We start from the raw sequence: 21,946 nt of genomic DNA on the forward strand, positions 1-21,946 counted from the left end.
TTATTCTACCACAAACCACTTGTGGCAAAATATGACAGTGATCCAATCTATTACCTCTTTTACTTGAAACTCCAAGCAAGGGTCTCCATTTATTATCCTTGATTATCCATGTGTGGCTGCTTAATTGAACGGATTGCTGATAGAAATAAACTGTTAAAGGCTCTGTATCTCAGAGACCTCCCAACCAGTTCAAAAAAGAGACTTACAATGACACATAGTATCAAAGTTAGGCCCCCAGGTTGCATCCTGGATCTTTCAATTTAGTATATAAATAATAGATTCAAGATGTAACTTGGTAACTTTTAAAAAAGTAGAATATTTCAAGTGAGAAGTCCTCAGCTTGCTCACTTGGGAGAACTGACATTTCAAGAGAACCATTCATTTTGCCTTTTTTTTTCCCTGAAGGGTGATCCATAATGTGCAAACAAGGAAAATTTAGTTATAATAGTCCCTATGAAACAGCTAGCAGAAATGGACAGATACTTCAGGAATAGTAACCTGTCCTTTTTGCTATGTTTGTTCACAACATGAGTGTGTCTCATCTGCTGTACTTCCAGATTAAGAATTCTGTAGTTTCCCAAAATTTGTAAGAAAGACTGTCCATAATTTGGTTTTCCAGAACTAAGTGATATTTTATCCAGTGGCTTCTCAGTTATTTGAACAATAGGAGGTGAAACTGTGCTTTTTACAACTGTAGTATGGACCACCAAGCCACCACTCCATTGCCGAATGAAAAACGAACACTTCATTTTCTTAAGTCATTGCGGCACTGTTGACCCTGAAGAGAAATTTCAAGTTACGATAATAAGCATCACATAATAGTTGAATGGTTGATGAAAATTGTTTCTAATCTTATGATTGTTATATATACATCACTTGAATCACAATAAAACTGCTTCACCTGTTTCCTACATCCCACTACTTCAAAAGAATTAAAAACGTACTTTGCCGGCAGTGCTAACTATGACAGATCAGGCCTCACCCTATTTTCACATCGCTGTGAACTAGGAGTAGCTCATGAAAAAATGGATTTACACTGCTGTAAAACTGACGTAAGTGGGATAAGCAAGCATCAAGGCTCAGCACCTCGTATGAGAAAGCTTGGAACTCCTCTAATAAAAAGGTCATGCTTCAGAAGACGAGCTTAGTCTTTAGATGATGTGGTAATGGATGCTATAAAATCATAAAATGTTTTGCACAGACAAAATTCACACTGGCATAGTGGCTGAGATCCACATATCTGTGACCTCAACACTTGCCTCTTGCAACAATGTCTAAACTACCAACGCTGAAGGAGCTTCTATTGCTGAAGGAAAAACAATTTGTTCAACTTGTAGAAGCATGTTTACAATATAGGTGCTTGGGTACCGTGAAGAGGGACAGGGTATAGAAACCTAAGTAGAACCGGCTGCATCGCTGTGGAGCTCTGTCTTCTATACTAGCTTCATTCTAAATGTTGAGTCAAACCAAGGGTAAAGAATTGTGGGGTCATGATAGTCAGAAATATTCCCAAGACTAACCAATGAGATGATTGCTACTTCTTTAATCACCAGTCTTTGAGGAAATTTGTGATACCCTCCACGATAAATCCCTTAGTGAAAAGAACAGGAATGAAGACAGGAGAGGACAGTGCTACCTCAGTCTGGATCTCAGTGCTATGTCTGAACTCCAGAATAAAACACATTTTTCTCTCTTTAGTTCAGCCACACACACACACATAAACACAGAGGGGAAAAAAAGCTAGCTTTTCTTTTAATCAAGCGTGCAAAGTACTCAGCAGCCACGGTGGACCTTGTGTGTATGTTTGCACGCAGTTTCAGGACAGGACTCCCACTGAGAACAAAGGATGCACAGAATGAATGTCAGAAATGTTCATATTTCTTAGAACCAGTATTTCATATTGGGAATTTAAAAACAGAGAAGACTATCTCTGTATAAAACAAAAATGGAAAAATACCTAAAGAAACAAACAAAAAAAGAAAAAAGATTTATTCTTCATTAACTTCTGAATGCTACTGCAAAACAGCAAAACTGGGATACTGTTTATGGTTTAAGACACCCACATTTCAGTAGCTAGCACACTAAATTGATAATTGTTCACAAAAATAGCTAAAACATATCTGTTGGTTTTACATGTACTGGTAAAAGAGAACTGGCACCATAAAATACTAAACCCCACAAGTTTTTAGCTTTTCTGTCACATCTCAGTGCATTTAATATCCTTCTGTCATATTATTTATGACTTCACAAAGAAACCAGTTATTTCCCATTATCTCTTCAATAAATAAGTAAAGCAGAGCATGCTGCAGCACTACAATTCGTTAATGAGATGCCTACAAAATCGTCACGGTGTCTAGTCTCAGAAGCTTGCACAGCATCTAACTATTAGAGTTTGCCTCAGCCCTGAAGAGTAATTGCATTTTTTACACATTGATACGTTCCAATCTGATGGCTGAGACACACATTTTGGAGTGGATTACATAAAGTAAGTAAACCTTCCCATAACACATTTAACATTTAAAAGAAAAAAAATCTAGCAGTGTTTTCAGCTTTCATTAACTTTTCCACCAGTCTATCATAAGACAGTTGCTTTTCTGATAAGGAAAGCAGGTCAAAACTTTTACTTTGGATTTCATGTGGGAAAAACCCAACGCTCCAGTCCCCATTGGAATGAGTTCTTTTAAAGTTATGAACTAATGACATAGAAATGTTAGATTATATTCTGTAAGGCATAACTAGAATCCTGATCTAAAGCCTGCTGAAGAAAATGAAAGCCTTTCTGTTAGCTCCTGTGGGCTTTGCCTCCAAACCCAAATGCTGGTAGAAATAATTAACTTTTCCACCCATTTATCTATATTGCTGCTTAGAAAAAAAAATGCACAGGTGAAAAATGTTTCTCTTTTGTATTAGATCAATAAGACTGTCACAAATGAAAAGAAACTAGCATGAAATTACTTCTACATGTAGAAAGACAAAATATTTACCAATATTTTTCAAATACAGTAAGTATTGTTTCCCCTGTAGTTTCTAGTGGCTTTTTTTATCATAAGACATAATGTTCACTATGTATATTTCTTTAGTTTCATTTGCTGTATGTTCTCTCATTCCATTTCACCAGTTTGTAGTACAGTTCCATAATGCTCCTCCACATATTTTTTCTTCTAGTAATATTTTATATCTTGGAATATAATTTCAGCTGTGTTTTCCACTGTTTATTAAATGCACTATCAAGGACAGAAGATTTAAATGCTGTGAATTTTGTATGTTTTCCCTCTTTCTATTCAATTAGCAGAAAAATATTTACCCAGGACTCTTTAATCTCAAGACAATATGGGTACACATTTTTTTCTCAGGTGACCTATTCAATATATTCTGTGTCCTTTCTCCTGAGAGAGATGCTGTCACTCTCAGTGGACAATGCCATTAGAAAAAAGCGTCTTTGGGAAAGAAGCTTTAAAATGGAATAAGGAGCCATTAAACTGCATTAAATCATTACACAGAACAGAACCCCAAATCTGAAGGGGAAAAAAAAAAGAAAAAAAGAAAAAGGAAATAGCTCTGACATCATGGTCAGTTCATTTTGCTGTCCTGGAATGGGATTCAAGTACAAAGTGAAGACACTTTTGGTATGTGCATGTAAGTGTTTGCACGTGAGTTAGTGTTGAAGCTCCCGTGGCAGTCATTGCAGTCAATGAGTCTATAGAGTGATTTAGCTCACCTAAAAGTAGACACATATATTGGAGCATCTCACCTAAGCTCATATTTAGACACTCCTGAATTCTGTTCGCTTTTTCTTCAAGTAAGTGATTTAGGAGGAACAGAGAAAAATCAGCATTATTTATATATGAGATAAGGCAAAAGAAATTTCTCAGGCGGAAAAGGAAACCAGACATAAGATTGGTAAAATTCCTGGAAGAGTAAATGCCACCAGAAAAACTTTTTTAGCCAACAACCCATCTCAGGTAATGAGGATAAAGATATGTGTTTATCCACAAAACTCATTTATACATGCTATATGATTACTGTTTAATAAGCCATTTCCTTCCAAGAAACAGTAGTGAATATGCATAAAGTCACTCATGCAGTGCATCCATGCCAACAAACCTGCAATGTGCTCTTAAATGGAATAAAACCTAAGAATAAAATCTACTCTTTCTCAGTCCTTCTTCCAGGATTTTCAGAGTGTTGGCATTCATGTCTTACATCAGAAAAAAAATTAACTGCAAGTTTATTTGGTTTTCATTAAACAAATCATTTTGCTAATGGTCATCATGTATGGGAGGAACCTAAGAAAGTGTGGGCCTTCTCACTGGGAGTGATGGATTTTAATGTGGAAAGGCAAGCAAGCATAGAAGTGCATATAATAATCATTGTGCCGTTGATACGTGTGGGTCTTAGCCAGCCATTCATTTTAACTGATTGTTTGACAGATTCTTGTTAGGGAACTGAGTGTTTCTTCTTTATGCCCATTTCATATATGACCTTATCATTATACAGTTAAGCAGGACAATCCCAAAGTATAGGCAGAACTATCAGTTTAAAAGTCTTTTATACCAGCAGGATAATGAGGAGGCATAATATATGGCACATTTTTCACCGACTATTTTAGTAAACAGATCAACCAACAGATAAAACATTTATTGCTCTAAATAGCGCTGTTATACCAGTCCAAAATTAGTTACATCAGGCTCTGGCTGTCATGTTCTCTGATGCTATTAATGTGTGACATCCTTTCAAGGTTGCCTGAAAGTTTCTGTGAGTTAACAAGACTTTGGTAAGCTAAGGAAAAAAATATGCCAACCTGTTCCCCTTTTAGCTGTAAGAAACTCTGAGCAAACTCCCTACTCCAGTGCTGATTATGACCAATTTCTGTGAAATACTCGGGGAGGGAGGAAGCCCACGTATGACTCAACCTCCATGTTACCAAAGGAGATGTTGTATTATTTACTTGCCATACAGAGTTTCCTCTTGATGAACCACGGACAGAATAAACCTGTTACATAAGAAGTTGCACCCTATTATCTTACTGTTTTTCTGATGGTGAAACTACGCTTCAATAAATAGAACTAAACTCTACGTTTTGCTTTTTTCACCCTATCTCTGTATAAGGTACTGATAGCAATACATGAATTGCAGGAATCCCTGTTGCACTGCCATGGAGTTTGGTTTAAATCCTTAGAGTTTGAGATAATTCAAATAAACAATTGTTGTCCTGGTCAATATCGTGCTAGAGTTGTTCATGCAGAAGCTTGATGCAAAGTCCTCTCAGGTCTAATCCAAGTCTCTAATTGATTTCCATGGGCTTTGGATCAAGTGAAGAGCACTAAATCCTGTAAGGCATTCAGCTCTCCCAGGTGCTGCAGCATTTATTCATCTTCCATTGAAATGCTTATTAAGTTTAAGTGTTTTGAAGCTGACATAAGTTCTCATCACCTTGTAGATTACGACCTTTGATTATATAAATAGCTGAACAAAATAGAGATGTAAGAAATAACTGTGAGTTTAAAGCAGCTGTTTTCCTATTTGCACAGTTTTCAAGCTCTGTGATATTCTTGGACCCTCTGAACCTTTGGTACTTAAGAAGAGCTATCTTTTATCCATTGCCCATCGTTCTTTAAAAGACTTTAGGAAAAAAGTATAAAACAGTTTATCTCCCTAATCTAAGCCTGATCCAACCCACAGTTAAGTCATTTCCATTAACTGAGAACATGAGAGGGCGAGATGAAGGAGCCATCTAGCCCAACACCAGAGTGGCCAGAAGCAAATGACATGGGTAGGACACAAGCAAGGCAAGAAAACAGTGATACTTCCCCCGTTATACCTCCTCAGCTTTCAGCAGTCTGCAGCTTAAGGACTTCCCAAGGCAGATGTTGTATCTTTCGTATTTGATATGCATTGGTGGATATTTTGCCATTAATTTTTCTAATTGTTTTTTTCAGTCAAAAAAGAATGGAACAGTAATGGCCAGAATGTGGCCTTTCATTGCAAGATGAAATTGTTCTCTCATCACACTGTTTCTTAAAAATATTCTCCATTCCACATAAGGATGCAAAGTCAAAATTGCTTTGAACTGAAATCCCAAAAGCAATTCAGATCAAACAATCCAAATGTGTCATTTCATTTCAAATTTTTGTTCTACATTTCTAAACAAAAATGAATAAAGAGTAAGTGGGTTTCATTCATAGATCTTTGGAAATGGGAAATTCATAAATTATATTTTCCAACTACATTTTGCTTTTATTGAAGTCTCACTTTAGAAAAAAAAGTTCAAAGATTCCTGAATAGATTTTCTATTACCTTACATGGCAAGAGCTCTTGATGTTTTATTGTGAAACTTCTAGAAGAAATATGAAGTTTCTTTTGGAAAAGTTCTAGATATTTAATTGAACATATTCCACCTTATCTTGATGTTACCCTAGTCTGACTGCAAAAGTTCTTGTCACTTTTTATAATTCTCTGATCGAACTCAGTAAACAGAACCAGTAAATACGCTATAGCAATGAAAACTTGTGAACAGGTATATTGCTCTTCTACCTCGCACCACAAACCTGTCGTAGTGAACCTGACTGGCAGACCACAGTACATGGAAGAGCTAGTGATCCACGTAACAGTGAAACTGGGTAAGTGTAGCAAGGCTGTGCTGCATGTCCACCCCGGCCGTCGGGCTGTCGTGTGCTGCACAAATACCTTGTCCGCAGCACAAACCTGACCAGATCATTGTAGCAGAGGAGCCTGCAGGCAACTTAGCACTGGTGATTACACCACCTGTGTGGCCTTGCCTTCATCTAAAAGTGCAGCAAGACATTCTCGTGAGAACATCCTTTATGAATAGAGTTGTTTTATCATAAAAAAAATATATAATAGCACAAAGGACCAAGAAGGAGGATCTTCTCTCCATGGACGGGGTCTGTGCAGCGTGCTGTGGGAAAATCTATCTAATTCTACATGAATGCATGGTTCCCAGCATCTGAAGGGACATAACACTTACCAGCTATCTATATTCCTCTTTTACCCTATCTTATTAAAACGTCTATTTTATTAAGCCGTTTGTTGTTGGGCCTTTCTTGTTGACACCTAGAAAGAATCCTGCACCATCTCTTTCTCACCTCGCATCCCACCACCCCACCTTGACGCAAAACACCAGTCCCTATCAGGCTGCTCTCTTGAAGGACTAGCAATTCAGATTTCTAACACTGTCTTCATCTATTTCTCTCTAGCAATCTAGTTAGGTAAACAATTTCTTTGCCACCTTGTTGCGTGGGTCGCTGTTCTCAATTTGTAAGACAGTGGAAAATTGGTTGGCATATTAAAAATATCACTTCAGGTCTCAGAAGTATGAAAATAAACTTGTCTTCATACAAGGACTTGTTCCAAGGAGAACTTAGAATTAAGCAAGAAGCTTAAGAAAGAGCCTACATTCCCTCCCATCAGCATCATCACTCTTCAAGCTTGTAAAAAGCATTTACTTGAACAGCAAATGGGAGGAGCACTATTTTGTTAAATATAATTAAATCAAAATAAATTTCCCCAAATTATGAAATAACCACTGTTGCACCTCAAAGGACAACCAAACTTTCTGTAGTGGTGCAGTGGTACAGGATGGCACTTTTGCTTTAGAACTTGCTTGGAAGTTTATGATAAAGCTGCCCAGTTGAAGGAAAAAAAGAGGAAATATTATTTCTTCTGCAGTTTATTCATCTCTTTACACACACACACACACACACACACAAGTTTAATATACCATTTGATTCATAAAGGAACATAATTTCATGAAATCTTACACAAAAGGGAAACATATTGAAGGAAATGTGGTTATTTCACACTAGTATAAAACTGTACTAGCTGGCAAATTTGAGATTTGCTGCTCTGGAAAAGCAGAATATGAAGACAAACTAATATGAGTTAAACCAAATCATTGTTGATAACAGGATTTCATACCAAATTACAGAATTTCCTCACCAGAGAGATTGGTATGATTTGCAGAGAGGTGAACAAAGTTCAGAAGGTAAATGAGAAAGAGATAAACTCTGAAGCAGTTTTGACCATAGTCCTCTCTCGTGGCTCTCAAGCTTCTGCAGTGCTCCAGTCTGGAGGCAGCTTTAAAGAAAATGGTAATTTCTAAATTGAATTAAATATGAAAATGAATACTGCAATGAGGAGAGTGTCCCCGCTGAAATTTATTTTAGAGTGTCTCTAAGATTTTCAGTCTGCTTCAGAGCTATGCATTGGCAATGCCTAACTGCAGCCTAGAGCTATGACACCTCCTGGAAGACACTAAAATAATGGCATAGGGCAACAGGCCTGAGACTTCTCCATTTGGGCACTTTAAAAATGGACAGTGGTGAAACAGTTAACAAGACCAACATGTGAATCACTCTTTAAGCTTCCCATTCAAAATAAAGGAATAGTTTACAACCCTTTGAAGTTACGGTTTTCAAGCTCTCCATATCTTAATTCAAAAGCATTGCTATCTGAAGAATGGCTTCTTTCCTGCAGAAAATTACAGTGGATTCTTACTTAAATGTTTCTTTCAGTTTTCTAGAAGCTTATTCTAAACCAGCAGAAACATTAAAACTCCCTTTTTTTTCCCCCCAAATTTAATTTTTTTGTGTGTTGTTTGGAAAAGGCAAAAAAATTGGCAAAAGCACTGAAGTGGCCTTGAGGGTTACACAAAACAAGAATATATTGAGTTTAAATGTAGCAGACACATTGCCTTTTTGATAAAGTGGGAATTGTCATCAAATCCCAAGCACGTACTCTGCTATGATCTTTGAAAGGAATACGTTATGGGCCTTTCAGAGTTATGTAACTGGGAACAAGGAGACTTGACCAAACCAGCTAGACACGGAGGTTGGGATTTATCTCATCCATTTCACTGGATATTTAAATATTGAAGTCTCTGCTAATCATAATAAATTTCATTTATACTCAGTGCAGAGGAATGAGCACCTCCAGATGCCTGCTTCTCTTCATTACCTCCTAAGTGAGACAAGGATGACTAGTTCAGAAAGATTTAACTTTTGGAGGAGTAGGTTAAGGCTTATGAATACCTCCCAGACATGGTAAGCAACTGGCAGAGAAATAAGTTTGAATTCCACCTCCAGATTCTTTTATAATAATTCTATTGAACAGTATGTCCTGATTGTTTCCTTTAAAAAAGGGATGTCCTACTTGCCTCCTTTAAGAGAGTCGTATGTCCTGATTGTCTCCTTTAAAAACCCACATAACAAAGACACCATCTATAAATTCTGTATCTATATCCTTCCACACAAACACAGGCACTGGGAAAAGAACTGTATACAGACAACATGAAAGGCTTATTTAAGGAAACCTTTCTGCTGTATTTGGATTTGTTTGCTTTGGAAACAAAGGAATTTCTGAGTATAGCTAGTGAGCTGGAAAATACTTATCAGAAGGTATATTAAGGCAGAAGAAACACCACTGACACTAAAGAGATGAACTAACCTGTTTTCAGCCTTTTGATATGAGTATCTTTCAAATCCACCTATGTGGAGCCAAATCCATACTTCAAACCATTGTCCTGTCCAGTATTCCACATCATCTAGCACTTTTCTCTGTATTTATTTAATTTGTTTGCGAAGACATAGCAAACAGTGCACGCTAAATGTGGTGGCTACGTAGAGAAATACGGAAAGCTTACAAGCCTTCTGGAAAAGCGTTGCAAAACCCACAACCTCTTTCCTACCGCATGGCCAAACCCACTGTAAATCTGCTCCATGGATCACCGCCTGACAGACATCGTGCTGTACTCAGGGTGTGAAGAGGGTTCGGGGCAGACAGTGGCCAGAAGGCAGCTGCATCCAAAGGGATTGGGACGGTTCACCGCAGGCACTCTTTTCTCTCTTCTCCTAGAGACCTGAAACAAAACTCGTTCCTATCTCCCCCTCCCACAACTAGGTTTTCATCTTACATGTGCGCACTGCCGCACAAAGTTGTCTGTATTTTAAAATCAGTGGTCGCGTGTGCCAGACGGGACTAGTCAGCATCAGCTGTGGTCTGCAGCTGTGTGCCTGTCCCCAGAGGAGGAGAGAGGCTGTCACGGTTCTGCCGGTACGGCAAGAGGCTGAACTATGCTGAAGGGCTCACCAGCATGACTAGCAACATTGCTTTTCCCATGAATGATTTAATGCATTCAATTTCAAAAGTTTGGGCCTTGGAAGGAAAGAAACTGTAGCTTAAATGAATCATAATGGTTGCAGTCTTTCAGCAGCTACCACTTCTGCAATGATCTGACTGACATGGGGTGAAGGGAGAGAGGTGCCAGAAGTAGCACATGGTCCGAGAAGGATCGTGTATGTATCAGGTATTACACGTTTTTTTGTAAGGCGCTTCCTTTATAATATTTACCTCTAAAACTCACTACCTTTTGACACAGATTAACATCCTATAGGCTGATTACTGTGTTCACAAGCAAATCAGATAAAACTTGAGCTTCCCTTTCACTTGGAAAATAACTAATACTGAGCTTGTCAAATCATTAAGCCAGTCTGCAGACAGATTTACTCTAAATTATCTGTCTGTGGGGAAGCTTCAATTTGTACTCTTTGAAGTTTTCCATTCAGGTGCCAAAAAGGTGAATACTACCTAAAGTCTCAATCACTGTAGAGTTTACAATGCAAATATTCAAAGTTTCATTTTCTATAAATACATATCGAATAAACACAAGAAATAGCTGCACCTATAACTTACCTAGCTCTCGTTAGGTGTATGAGAGTTGGTGTGTATACTGTTTGTCTAGTTCTGCCTATCCCTAGCCCTTGATATCCACGTCTCAACGTGGATTTGATCAACCGATGTAAACAAATGCATCAATAACCGAAGCCTGCCAAAAAGCTTAGAAAAGCTAAAAATTCTCAATTCCATAAGTGACAAAAGATACCGTGGTATTTAAATGACAAAGTTGCTGTTAAAAAGAGTTGTTACTAAAGACTTTTTGGTACTGCTGTGCTTTCAGTAGAAAGGCCACAATTCTTAACCTGCTATTTACCAACAATTAAGTGATTAGATATCCTGAAACAAAAAAGTATATACCCTCTTCACAGTCAAAGTATCTTCAGCCTCCCTGTTTTTCATTCCTCTGTGGGAAGCAGGAGAGTTTGGGGACCAGCATGTTGCAGCTATAATCCACCATGTCAAAGAGCATCAATTTTGTTCCTAAGCAACCCTGCACAGTGCAGTAGTTGCTGTCCATAGCTGATAAGGATGCTCAGGGAATTGTTAACTGCCTGCAAGTGGGAGAGATGAAAGTTGCAGAAACTGAAAGTAAGGCCACTAACACAGTAATAAAATTCCTCTTTTGAGTTGTAAAAAAAAGGGGGAGATGAACAGTAACAACAATGAAAAGTTAAGGATCCCACTCACGTTACATATGCTCTCATACAGAAAACGCTTTTGGTTCATCATACTGAAAGAAGCAATGAGTTAGGATGCAGCAGACACTTTCAGACTGGGAGCTATTACACAATGTTAAATTATGTCCTTCACAACCCCACAGTCTGACTCTCAGCCATTTACAAGGAATGCCTGGATGGCCAAGCTTGCAAGTGATAACTTGAATGACTGTTCCCTGTGTATCAGCCAAAATATTTTGAGAATCTGCCAGTACAATGCAAAAAACCCCATGTCTCTGGATACATATTTGAAGAAAGTTGGGGTCTGGCCTCAAAGTATCTTTTTTTCCAAAACAATAATTAATCAAAGCATGTTAATGTGTTATCATAAAATTAGATCATTACAAGTACCTTTATAGAGTTTCACAGTTAGTTTTTTATCCAAGGTGATTTAAAACTGTAGTGGAATATACTTACTTTATTTTAATTTACCAAAGTACTCAGATTAATTAAATAAATTCCTAGAAGTTTATTGTCTGTTATACCAAAAGAAGTTTTATCATCTATGTAAGGAAACTGAGTCTTCAATAATCAAACAGCCAAATTTATTTACGCAGATACAGATTTTATAACATTTTTGTTTTAATGATCATACTATGTTATATCACATCATATTTTGAAAAAATTATACAAGTGTTCTTAATATTGGGAGGTCTGCTTCATGTGTTAATTTTTGATCTGAAGCTTTAGTGCAAGTGTTAGTTAGTACAAAGCTGAGCTAGACACCATCTGGTTAAGAGTTAACTCACAAATCGCAATGTCTCCTCAAAGAGAAAACACTGCGATACAAGATGGTTACCTCAAGAAAATAACTTTTTCTACAAAGAATCAGGAAAAATAAGAGAAATGTTTTAAAGATGTTTCATTTAGGAACACAGATTAAGGTAAAAATCAACTAGCAGAGCTATAGGTCATGCTTACATAGCTCATATTACTGCAAAAAAGAAACAGCAAATGCAGACAAAGTACTTCTCAAACCTCCCACTTAAGTCTACGAACAATATCCATAAAAAAAATCAAATAGAGACAAAAGAAAAACATTTGCCAGCACATCAGAGAAGGGGATGGATTTGCTGTGGTCAAAATTGAGACTTACGGTTTACCTTTTCTGAACACACATCAGCATTTTAATAAATTTACTGTATATAAGCTAAAATATGAGACATACTGAAACCCATAAATCCTCAGGTTGGATGTTTCTTTGAAAAAATGGAATCTCCTACCTGACACTGTTTTGTAATTTTGCAACCAGTTTCTAAAAACATTTTCATTAATTTAACAATATCTGCATGTCATAACTCATATTTCTTACATATCTTTTCATGCTGAACTGTTGATTTGAAAAACACAGAGACAGAATATTAGGATCAAAAAGTGTACTTTCCCTTGGATGCCTTACATTACTCTTTCAGTCATACTACCCTTTTTTTTCCCTTGAATTACTTATTCCTCTTTCCTAAGAATACCATACAGAAAACACTCTGTCTCCTTCTACAGTGTTACGTGAATATAGGGCATATTGTATTTTAACAAGACCTGAACCCTTGTAAGATCCATTTAGTTTTGATAGTGGTAGGACATACCCAGAGTCTCAGTCCAGTACTCCACTCACCCTAGCAGTTATTCTTGTGCACATAAGACTATGTTTTCTAAGGTGACTAGGCACCTAGTTTCCCAGCTTGCTTGCTTTCAGCTGTTCTCCTTTGTGTTTCTAAGCACCTAAGCCTCTTCTGAGAATTCAAGCTGGGTGCCTATCTGCATCTCCAGATACCTAAACGCCTTTAAAAATCTTCCTCGCAGTGTTTGGCTCCTATAAACTAACAAACCCAGGAGACCTCTGTGTCTGTAAGACTTCACCCTTAAGCCAACCAGATCAAAGAAACCAGTAACACGGATGAAACTGAGAAACCGGGGACGAAATGCAAAATACTGCTCCCGAATACTTTAAATATGCAAATTTTGACTTTGTTCATATTAATAACATTTTTGTAGGTTTTTAGGCAACCTCCCATTTTCTCTAACAGTGCGGGATCAAGCCCTAATTAAGTACCTTTACACAGTGGCTCCAAACGCTTTCACCTTCAGGATGGAGACCTGCAGACAAGTAGGGGACGAAGCTGCACGGTGCCATGTAAGAAAAGAAACTGTTTTTCTAAATACACAAATAACACGATTGTTTAGATGAATAATACCTTTGCAGCTTTAATATTTATACAGATAGCAGTCTTTTAATGTTTTGTTAGCTTTTGTAAATGCACTTAACTGCTAGAATCCGAACTGATGGTAGTAGGAACTCTGTACTGCTCACTGGGTACATTAAGATATGCCTTCTAATGATGCAGAAGGTGTGTCTACACTGGTGTGAGAAAAAGAGTGCAGTCTCATTTGAATTATAATAGAGCTGAATCTTGTTGGATTATTATTTTATTTTTTAATGAAGCGAAAATACTTTAGGACTGATGTGTTGGTCACATGATCTTCATGTGTGCTTACGTTTAAATCTGAGCCTTCATACACCAGATACCTGAGTAAATATTTGTATCCAGTATTTTTATACAGAACACTTACACCTGTGGCACATCATGTGCTCTAGTCAACAGCAGTATTTTGTATTTCATCTCAATTCACATTTATTTAAGTCTATGCTGTGGAAATAATGCAAATTTCTTTGTGTACTTTAGTGAAAATGGATTTTTTTTCTTGTGAAAATAAAGCCCACAGCTTTTTTACTTAACGGGATTATAAAATATTACCAGAGACACAGGAAGATCAAAATCACATGCTTCAGAAAAAAATATTTAAGAAATAATGGTAGAATTTAGGCTACTAATTGTGATAGGGGTCAAAGTCCAAGCATGGTAACTATTATTGTTCCAGGAAAGGTATCATCAATGCTATCATTTCAAAGCACTGTCTATGAATTTAAAAACCTTTCCTCCACTGCATGAGTAATGCAGAAAAAAGATGTTTTAAAGACTATGTCTTGCACAAAAATCTGTGCTCCCATCTATTGCCCAATAAATGACAGGTACAGAAATATACAGAATCTTTTCCATCACTCTGTCAGCTCTGTTGTCAGGTAACTGATGAAACCTGATAAGGCTGAATCTAAACTTTGTTTCTGTATTTCTAATTTATATTCCCTCTTTTGAACAACCTATCCACTTAACCCCTGCTGAACCAGATTCTCCTCTCATCATCTTACCCAAATTATGAACTGCTGCCAGTGGGCTATAATGGCGTAAAAATCAACTAATAGGAGTAGTTCATTAGACTTCTTTCAAATGTCTGAGAAGTTAATTGTCACCCTGAATTTGCAAGATGTTCTCAACTTATTTTGGATAATCATTTTATTTCTGCGGTATTTATAAGTTCCCATGTTCTGAAATACAGTTTCCATTTCCAGATTATTTTTTTTTCACAGTAGCACTATTTCTAATACTGTACTCATAGATTTATATGGCTTTTATATTGCAAATTTTTCTTCTTAGACAGAGGCACAATGATGTGAGTCAAGTACAGATTGTCATCACTCAGTTTGAACTTCTTGGGTTCGATCACTTAAGGATTTTACTAAAAACACAATATTCACTGAGTATTAGTTGAATGATAGGCCATAATTAATAGATCAGGCACCAGTCATAATTACTGTCTGAGTCGATTTGTTCTGCTGTCCTGAGTCAGCATATTTCTTTGCTACATCCTGGCCCACACCAATCTCATTGTTCTTATTCTTGACTCACAATAACAAGGAAAAAAAAATCCATCTGTTTCCACCAAAGGAGCAAATAAATTAGATTCTGAGCAGAAAGATCTTTTTGTTAAGCATCACCTTCATGGTCTTCATAACTGAAGTAAGCAAATTCATGCTCAAGAAAAATGAGTGAAGTAAGCTAACTCCTGTTCCTCTAAGAGATCTTCAGGATTTTTTTGAACAGGAAAGCTGGTCCCCAGTGCAACTAAATAAGAATATAATGATTCCTGTTCCCTGTCAAGCCAACAACAGCCCAATACAGTTTGAGTAATCTTTTTATTAGAGAACAAATAATTTTTTTCACTGCCATCAAAATGACCCTTACTTTTCAGTATTTCAAATTCTCCCTGGAGCCCTTTTTGAATATCTAGTAATGTGCTTTGAAGGTGATTACACTACACTTTGTCCCTCCTCTGTTGTACAGTATTCTAACTATTCAGGCTAAACGTCTCTGCTGTGAAGAGAAAATAGACTGAGACATCAAACACATTTGTAAAATACAAAATCCACTAGGTTATATACAAGACTACAAAACCAAAAAAAAAATGCTATTTGAAACAGGGTTGAAAATACCAAACACAAAATGAATGAATGAATGTGCCAATATGTAGGTACGAGATACAGAAATATTCCAACTTTGCAAATTTTTACCTTTGTAATACTCATCATAAGGGTATTTCCAAACTTTTAATGAAATTGTTCACAAAACAAAGATTTCTAATTTTGTGCTCTCTTGTCAGATTTTATGGAACTCGATTTTTTTAATACAAGTTCTGAAGAGACAGATGTTTTCAAATTAGCACGCAGAGACCATAAGAAACTAAAGGCACTCACAATGGTTAGAAAAGGAAAACAAAATAATGTGTGTGGCATTTGGGAAAAAAGTGATGCTGTGGAAATTTTATGATGCTCCTAAGGAAAAAATCTATCAAACAAAGGTCAGAAAAAAACCCTGTTATGAGGAAAGTTCAGGTCAAATGAACGACAATGATGATGAATGAAAGATTTGATCTAGTGGTGAAGGATGAATGAGGAATCTGGAACAAAGAAACAGAAAAAATAAAGCCAGAAGAGTCTTAATATGAACGTTAAGCTTGTCTTAACAAGGGAGGAAAGGTGCCAAGCCAGGAGACAAATCCCCAAAGAGGAAGACTGTGGAAAGTGGTAGTTTGAAAGAAAAGTGAAGAAAACAAATAGACGGAATATACCCATAGGGATATCATAAGAAAGGAAAAAGAGTGAAGATGGGAGAGAACAGAATGTGCAGGAAAATGAAATCCATCGCCCTATTCCCCTGTTCACTGTTTGAGGCTTTCCGTTGTCACATCTAGTCACCTGTTTGATTATAAAGTCTTCAAGGAATTTCGTATATCTTAGACGGGATTCCTCATATATTATGGGCTATATCAACAAATAATGAATAGTTGCTTTGTATTTTCTGGAAGACACACCTCTAGTTAATACAGTCAAAACAAACAGATGAATAGTTTTGTGTTTAAGCTTCCCTTCATAAAGCATTCCGCTCATCTACAAAAGTATTGTAAGACTTGACAAAGCTACCCAATGTAAAGCCTATAAATATAGAAGTTTAATATAGCAGTGAGATTGCTTTAGAACTAGTCACAGAAGAGCACTGTGTTCCTTATTTAAAGTATAGTATCTTTATAAAACATAAACTACACTATAGCTCTGCCTGATTTGGGAACAAACATTACCCTTACACCATCAAAACCTTACCAGTTATTCCAGCTCATTTGCTGGCTACTGACAGGGCAGAAGGAAAGTTATTAGATTATCATGTTATAAGGTGACAGCAGAAAGTGACATAACTGTGTCATTATAGGTGTAGGTGTTCACAAGCCCCCACAGAAGTCTGCCAGTCCCAATTCAATAGCCCTGAGTTTTTTTTCTCTGCCAGGTTATATAGTACCCTGTTTCTTGACCGTTATGCCTGTAACTTCTATGGTTTTTGTTGTTATCTTGAATCTCCACAAACTGCTTTGTGACCCCTTTCAATTTTATTCTCTTGCCCCTTCTTGTCCCTTTTCCCTACTTTACTTTTGCTTTTGCTACAATTGATATTGATAAAACACTAATTTGAAATATTAAATCAGACAGCTCACTTTCTGGCAGAGTCCATGCTGTTATTCTAGAGTCATCTTTCTCTCTCTCCCCCCTCTCTCTTTTTCAGCCTTTATCTCTTTCTGACTCTCTCTCTCTTTCTTTCATATAACACCTCTATGTACAACTATGTACTACTTGAGTTGAGCAGTCCAGAACAATTAATAGCTGGGATATCCTTGGAGGCTAAAATGTAGTAATATTTGAAGTCACTGGCACTCTGCAGAGGAAAATGTAATCTATGTTTTTTAAAGACACTTTAATTGCTCAGCAATCATGCAGAACTGAGAAATATAGCTCTGCTTCCAAGATAATAACTCCCCAAATTGCAAAGGTCGCTTACTCAATACCCTTGCTATCTAGCAAAATATGAGAATGACACCAAGACTCAAACCCTCAACTTTAGGTTAATCTATTATTCGGTATTAGGTTTCATGTATTTTTGTAATATATCACATAACCTGCTGTGTGCTACTGTCATTTAAAAAATAAAGATTTAATCTAGCTTTGTTGCTAAAAGAAAAAAGTTGTTCATATAAAGTCCATTTATATAGCCCTAGTTCAGCTAAAACTAAAATTAAAAATGAATGGGAGTTCTGTATTAGTAAAGGGACAAGAAGCTTTAGCACAGAGCAAAGGTAGCAGTACTAATTACAATCAGCTTTCAGTGGCCCTTGCTACTTTTCCTTGTAATTTCCCTCTTTTTGTGTAATTATTCAATCAACTATAAAAAGAGTGCAAACCTTTTGTTATGTTAATTCTATTTAAATTATTCATATATATTTAACATTTAAACATAATCTTTATATGGTTATCATGATGTTATTAAAAGGACATCATCTAGCTAATGCACTGATTAATGATTTCCCAGAAATTTGTGATGTCTGTCGTATCTGAACTTATAACACATCTGAACTTCTGAGGGTGAAACTTTGGATCTCTGTACAACCTGCTCAACACTTTCTCCATGCAAACTACCTCGAAAAAGGAGTCAAGCATGAGTATATTCTTTTTAACCCTTTCCCCTCCCCTCAGGACCTACAGATTGTACGGCTGTGTACTTGAAAATAGGTTCTTGGGCTCCATTCAAAGAGATTTTTAATTATGTTCAAAACTCATCAGGACTTTTGAAGATTTTACTCAGAACAGTACCTCAAAACCTGGAGCTATAGAGTAATAGTCACTGGTTTTGTGAAAGAAACAAACGAATCATATCAACGCCAAAGAGATACCATACCCGCATCATAATCAATTGCAAACTGGCCATAAAACTGCAGACAAAATTCTGTTCAGTACCATGGACAAGTACTGCCCACACTGGCCGGAACGGCGACAACTTACCCACAACCACTCTCGTTACAAAAAACCCACAGACCAGCTCCTGCTCTTTCATAATGAGATTATACATTCTAAATATTGGTAAATTCTTAAGACCCACTTTGTTGAAATCACCACAGTTGTAATTAAAAATATGTGGCAAAAAGTATCAGCATCAGAAAATACAGGACTATGGAACTAGTTAGCAGGTATAACTTGTTCCTTCTGTTAACTTGTCCCTTTGGTTTGTCACTACCAGATGAAAATGAAAACCAAAAAAAAGCCAGGAACCTAAAAAGCAGATTAAAATCCCCAAAGCTCTTGTCACTCCTTTTTAGCATAGCTTGCCCTTACAAGTAGTATGAAATATTTACAATGCACTATATTTATCTTCATTTGTTATATCACGCTGAAGATAAAAGCCCTGTATAAAAAATGGTGGCATAAGACAGTCCCTTTATCTTTTTCAATATTTTGTATGTGCATTTCCCAGCTAAATTACAATTGCACATAATAAATCAACTTTTTTGCAATAGCTTAATAATGCGCTTTCATTTTGTTAAATTTGAAAGTTATACATGTTTCATAAATCTCAACAGTCCCAACAACATGTGGCAAAATGACTAATAAGATGATGGGCTTTGTCTTCATGACAGTGAAAAGTTTTTCTTTTCACATCTGTAATTATTAAACAACTAGACAGTTTCTAAGAAATTTTCAGTTTCATAGATGACACTCTGCAGCTCAAAATCAAGACCGGGGCAAAAAATTGTCTTCTCAAATTAGTCAACCTGCTAAATCCCTGTTACAATTACGGACAAGTGCATTTTACAACTTGGTGCACAGAATCAGCTGATACACTACGACTCTGGTATCGGAGACTTTACAAAATAATATTATCTCCCATCTTCCCACTAAACTGCATTAGAGTCTAATGTCAGCAATGGCATTTTTTAACTCCTAATTCTCTGGAAGATTTTATGTTGCCATTAGAATTATGTTTTAAGACGTATGCTTGATCTGTCATCTGTCTCACACTTCCTCAGATCATTTCCCAGGGTGTGTCACCGGTCAGTGTAGCTTCACACTTGTCATTTACAAGTCACAGGTCCACGGACTTCACATGAAATTTACGCAGTGTCTTAAGTAACACCGGGAATAACTGTAGTGATGATTAAGGTATCTATACCTGTTTTATTTTCATGAAAACAAATCGCTTTGTAATACGGAACTCAGTACCCAAGTCGACATCAACACATCACTTCAGACAAAATGGCAGATCCACATACTGTCATGCATGATCAAATTAAAAGCTCTCATTGGGTTCTCCTTGTAATTATCACTACTTTAGCAACACTATAACAAGTCCTGTCAGCAACCACATTACTCTATTAAAAATCCACTGATAACTCACAGATACTCGTAAAATATTCCAATTTCACTATCCCAAACCAAGTAAAAAGCCAGAGAAAACTGCAAAGAACCTGAACAGTTTCAGGATTTGTTTTGTTTTGTTGTTTGCTTTTTCAGTTTATCTGCAGGTTTGGGTTATTTTAACTTCAGCAACCCTTTTAACTCACTTGCATGTGTAAAACATTTAGAAAGAAGCGGCTAGTGGTATTCATAAAGTTCTGTAACAAAAACTTACCCTCGCATTTTTTTCTATGGACATTTTTTTTAAATTGCGTATTTTCCACTCGTGCCAATGCACTTGTTGAAATGTTGGCTGTAACCAAACACCAGCTGCACTTACCCCAGTGTTGTCATGGTGACAATGGTGTACCAGAAGGCTGCAGGGATGCTGGTGAACTTGCTGGCTGATGAACCTTTCTCTGCATAGTACATGACAGTGGCAAAGATGATGATGGCCATCGTGAGTGAGAAGAGGAGGAAGCCTAACTCCGAGGCACAACTTTTCAGCGTATAGCCCAGGATGCGCAGCCCCTGTGAGTGGCGGGAAAACTTAAAGATCCTGAAGACACGAAAGACTCGTAATGTCACAAAAGCCCCACTGACATCCTCATTATCTGTCATCACCAGGCCAATGTAATAGGGCATGATGGCGACCACATCAATGATACTCATGACACTGCGCACGAATTTGTAGCGACTAGGGGCCGCCAGCAGACGTAGGAGATATTCAACGGTGAAGATCATGACACAGGCAGTATCCAGACAAAAGAAAGCCACGGCGTAGCGCTCTCCGCAGGGCAGCTCTTTGATGCGACCCGGGCTTACCCCGCAGGGCACTGTCTCCACCACATTGGCAATAACAGAGACGGCGATGAAGAAACCAGTGACATAGTAGAAGACCAGAGCCAGTGTACTGGTGTGTGGGTTTTCAAAGGCCCGCCACATCCTCTGCCGAGCCGTCATTGAGGGCAGGGAGCTCTCAGCCGCATGATCCTGGTCGGCATCATCCTGCAGGCGCTCGGCATTCTCACGCCGGCGATCCTTGTACTCCTCGTAACAGCAGTCGCCAATGATCTCAGGGATGATGCCAAAGAAGGCCAGCTCCTCGTCATAAGCCGAGATGCACTCCTGGCGGGGATAATGAAGCTTCCCGGTTCGGTAGAAGTTGAGAATGTGGCGGAAAATGTCAGGGTCCCGATCAAAAAAGTACTGCTGCGTCTCAGGGTGGTAGAAGAAGTCCCGCTCCGAACTGCCCAATAGAGTGTCGGGGTAGCGCTCTAAGGTGTCCAGCCACGTCTGGAACTGGATGCCACTCACATTCAGCACAATCAGAGAGTCCTGGCTTCGCTTCCTCTCCTGCCGCGGAGCAGCTGGCATGGGACCTGTGGCCACTGGCATCCATCCTATGGCCGCTGCCCTGGCAAAGGGTAACCAAGCCGCTACTCCTGCTGCCATGGTCCCGAACGCCTACTGCAGCTAAGGGAGTCAATCTAGAGACGGTTCTGGTCCAGCCACTAAAACAGAGAGGGAAAAGAAAAATACAAATGCTCACGCATTTTCGAGGCAACGGAATTTCTGAACATTGTTGTGATTTTCAGTATTAACCGAAAATCTTTTTGCTTCCTTTTTGTTTCCGCCCCTTTTTCATGCCAGAATGTCCTTTCCAGGGTCTGGTTAGCCAGTCAGGGCAATAAATCAGGGCACTTGGAAATCACCCTATTCAAAGCAGCTACTCTAGCAGCCAGATCCTTCGGCGACAAGGTCCGTGCGAGGCCCCTGGATGGAAGCAACGGTCCACAAAGCGCGAACCCCCGGAGCCGGCTAGTAGCTCCGATGCCGCGATGCAGCCACCTGGAAGGGGATTTTCTTCCACGCGCGATGCAGCCGCTCCCCCCGCCCCTCCTCCTCCTCCTCCTCCTCCTCCTCCTCC

General features: G+C 38.0%; 1 protein-coding gene across 1 annotated transcript in view; it reads right to left on the reverse strand.

Annotated features, from left to right (window-relative positions):
- KCND2 (potassium voltage-gated channel, Shal-related subfamily, member 2) overlaps positions 1 to 21,946 on the reverse strand; it is a 275,169-nt gene that overhangs the window by 252,938 nt on the left and 285 nt on the right. Inside the window, exon 2 of the mRNA XM_010581315.1 lies at positions 20,357 to 21,530. Within this exon, the coding sequence (XP_010579617.1) occupies positions 20,357 to 21,471 (1,115 nt within the window). The 5' untranslated portion in view covers positions 21,472 to 21,530. The remainder of the gene's footprint in view (positions 1 to 20,356; positions 21,531 to 21,946) is intronic.

The sequence above is a fragment of the Haliaeetus leucocephalus genome, unplaced genomic scaffold (genome assembly GCF_000737465.1).
Source record: "Haliaeetus leucocephalus isolate CR32 unplaced genomic scaffold, Haliaeetus_leucocephalus-4.0 Scaffold763, whole genome shotgun sequence".
Lineage (NCBI taxonomy): Eukaryota > Metazoa > Chordata > Aves > Accipitriformes > Accipitridae > Haliaeetus > Haliaeetus leucocephalus.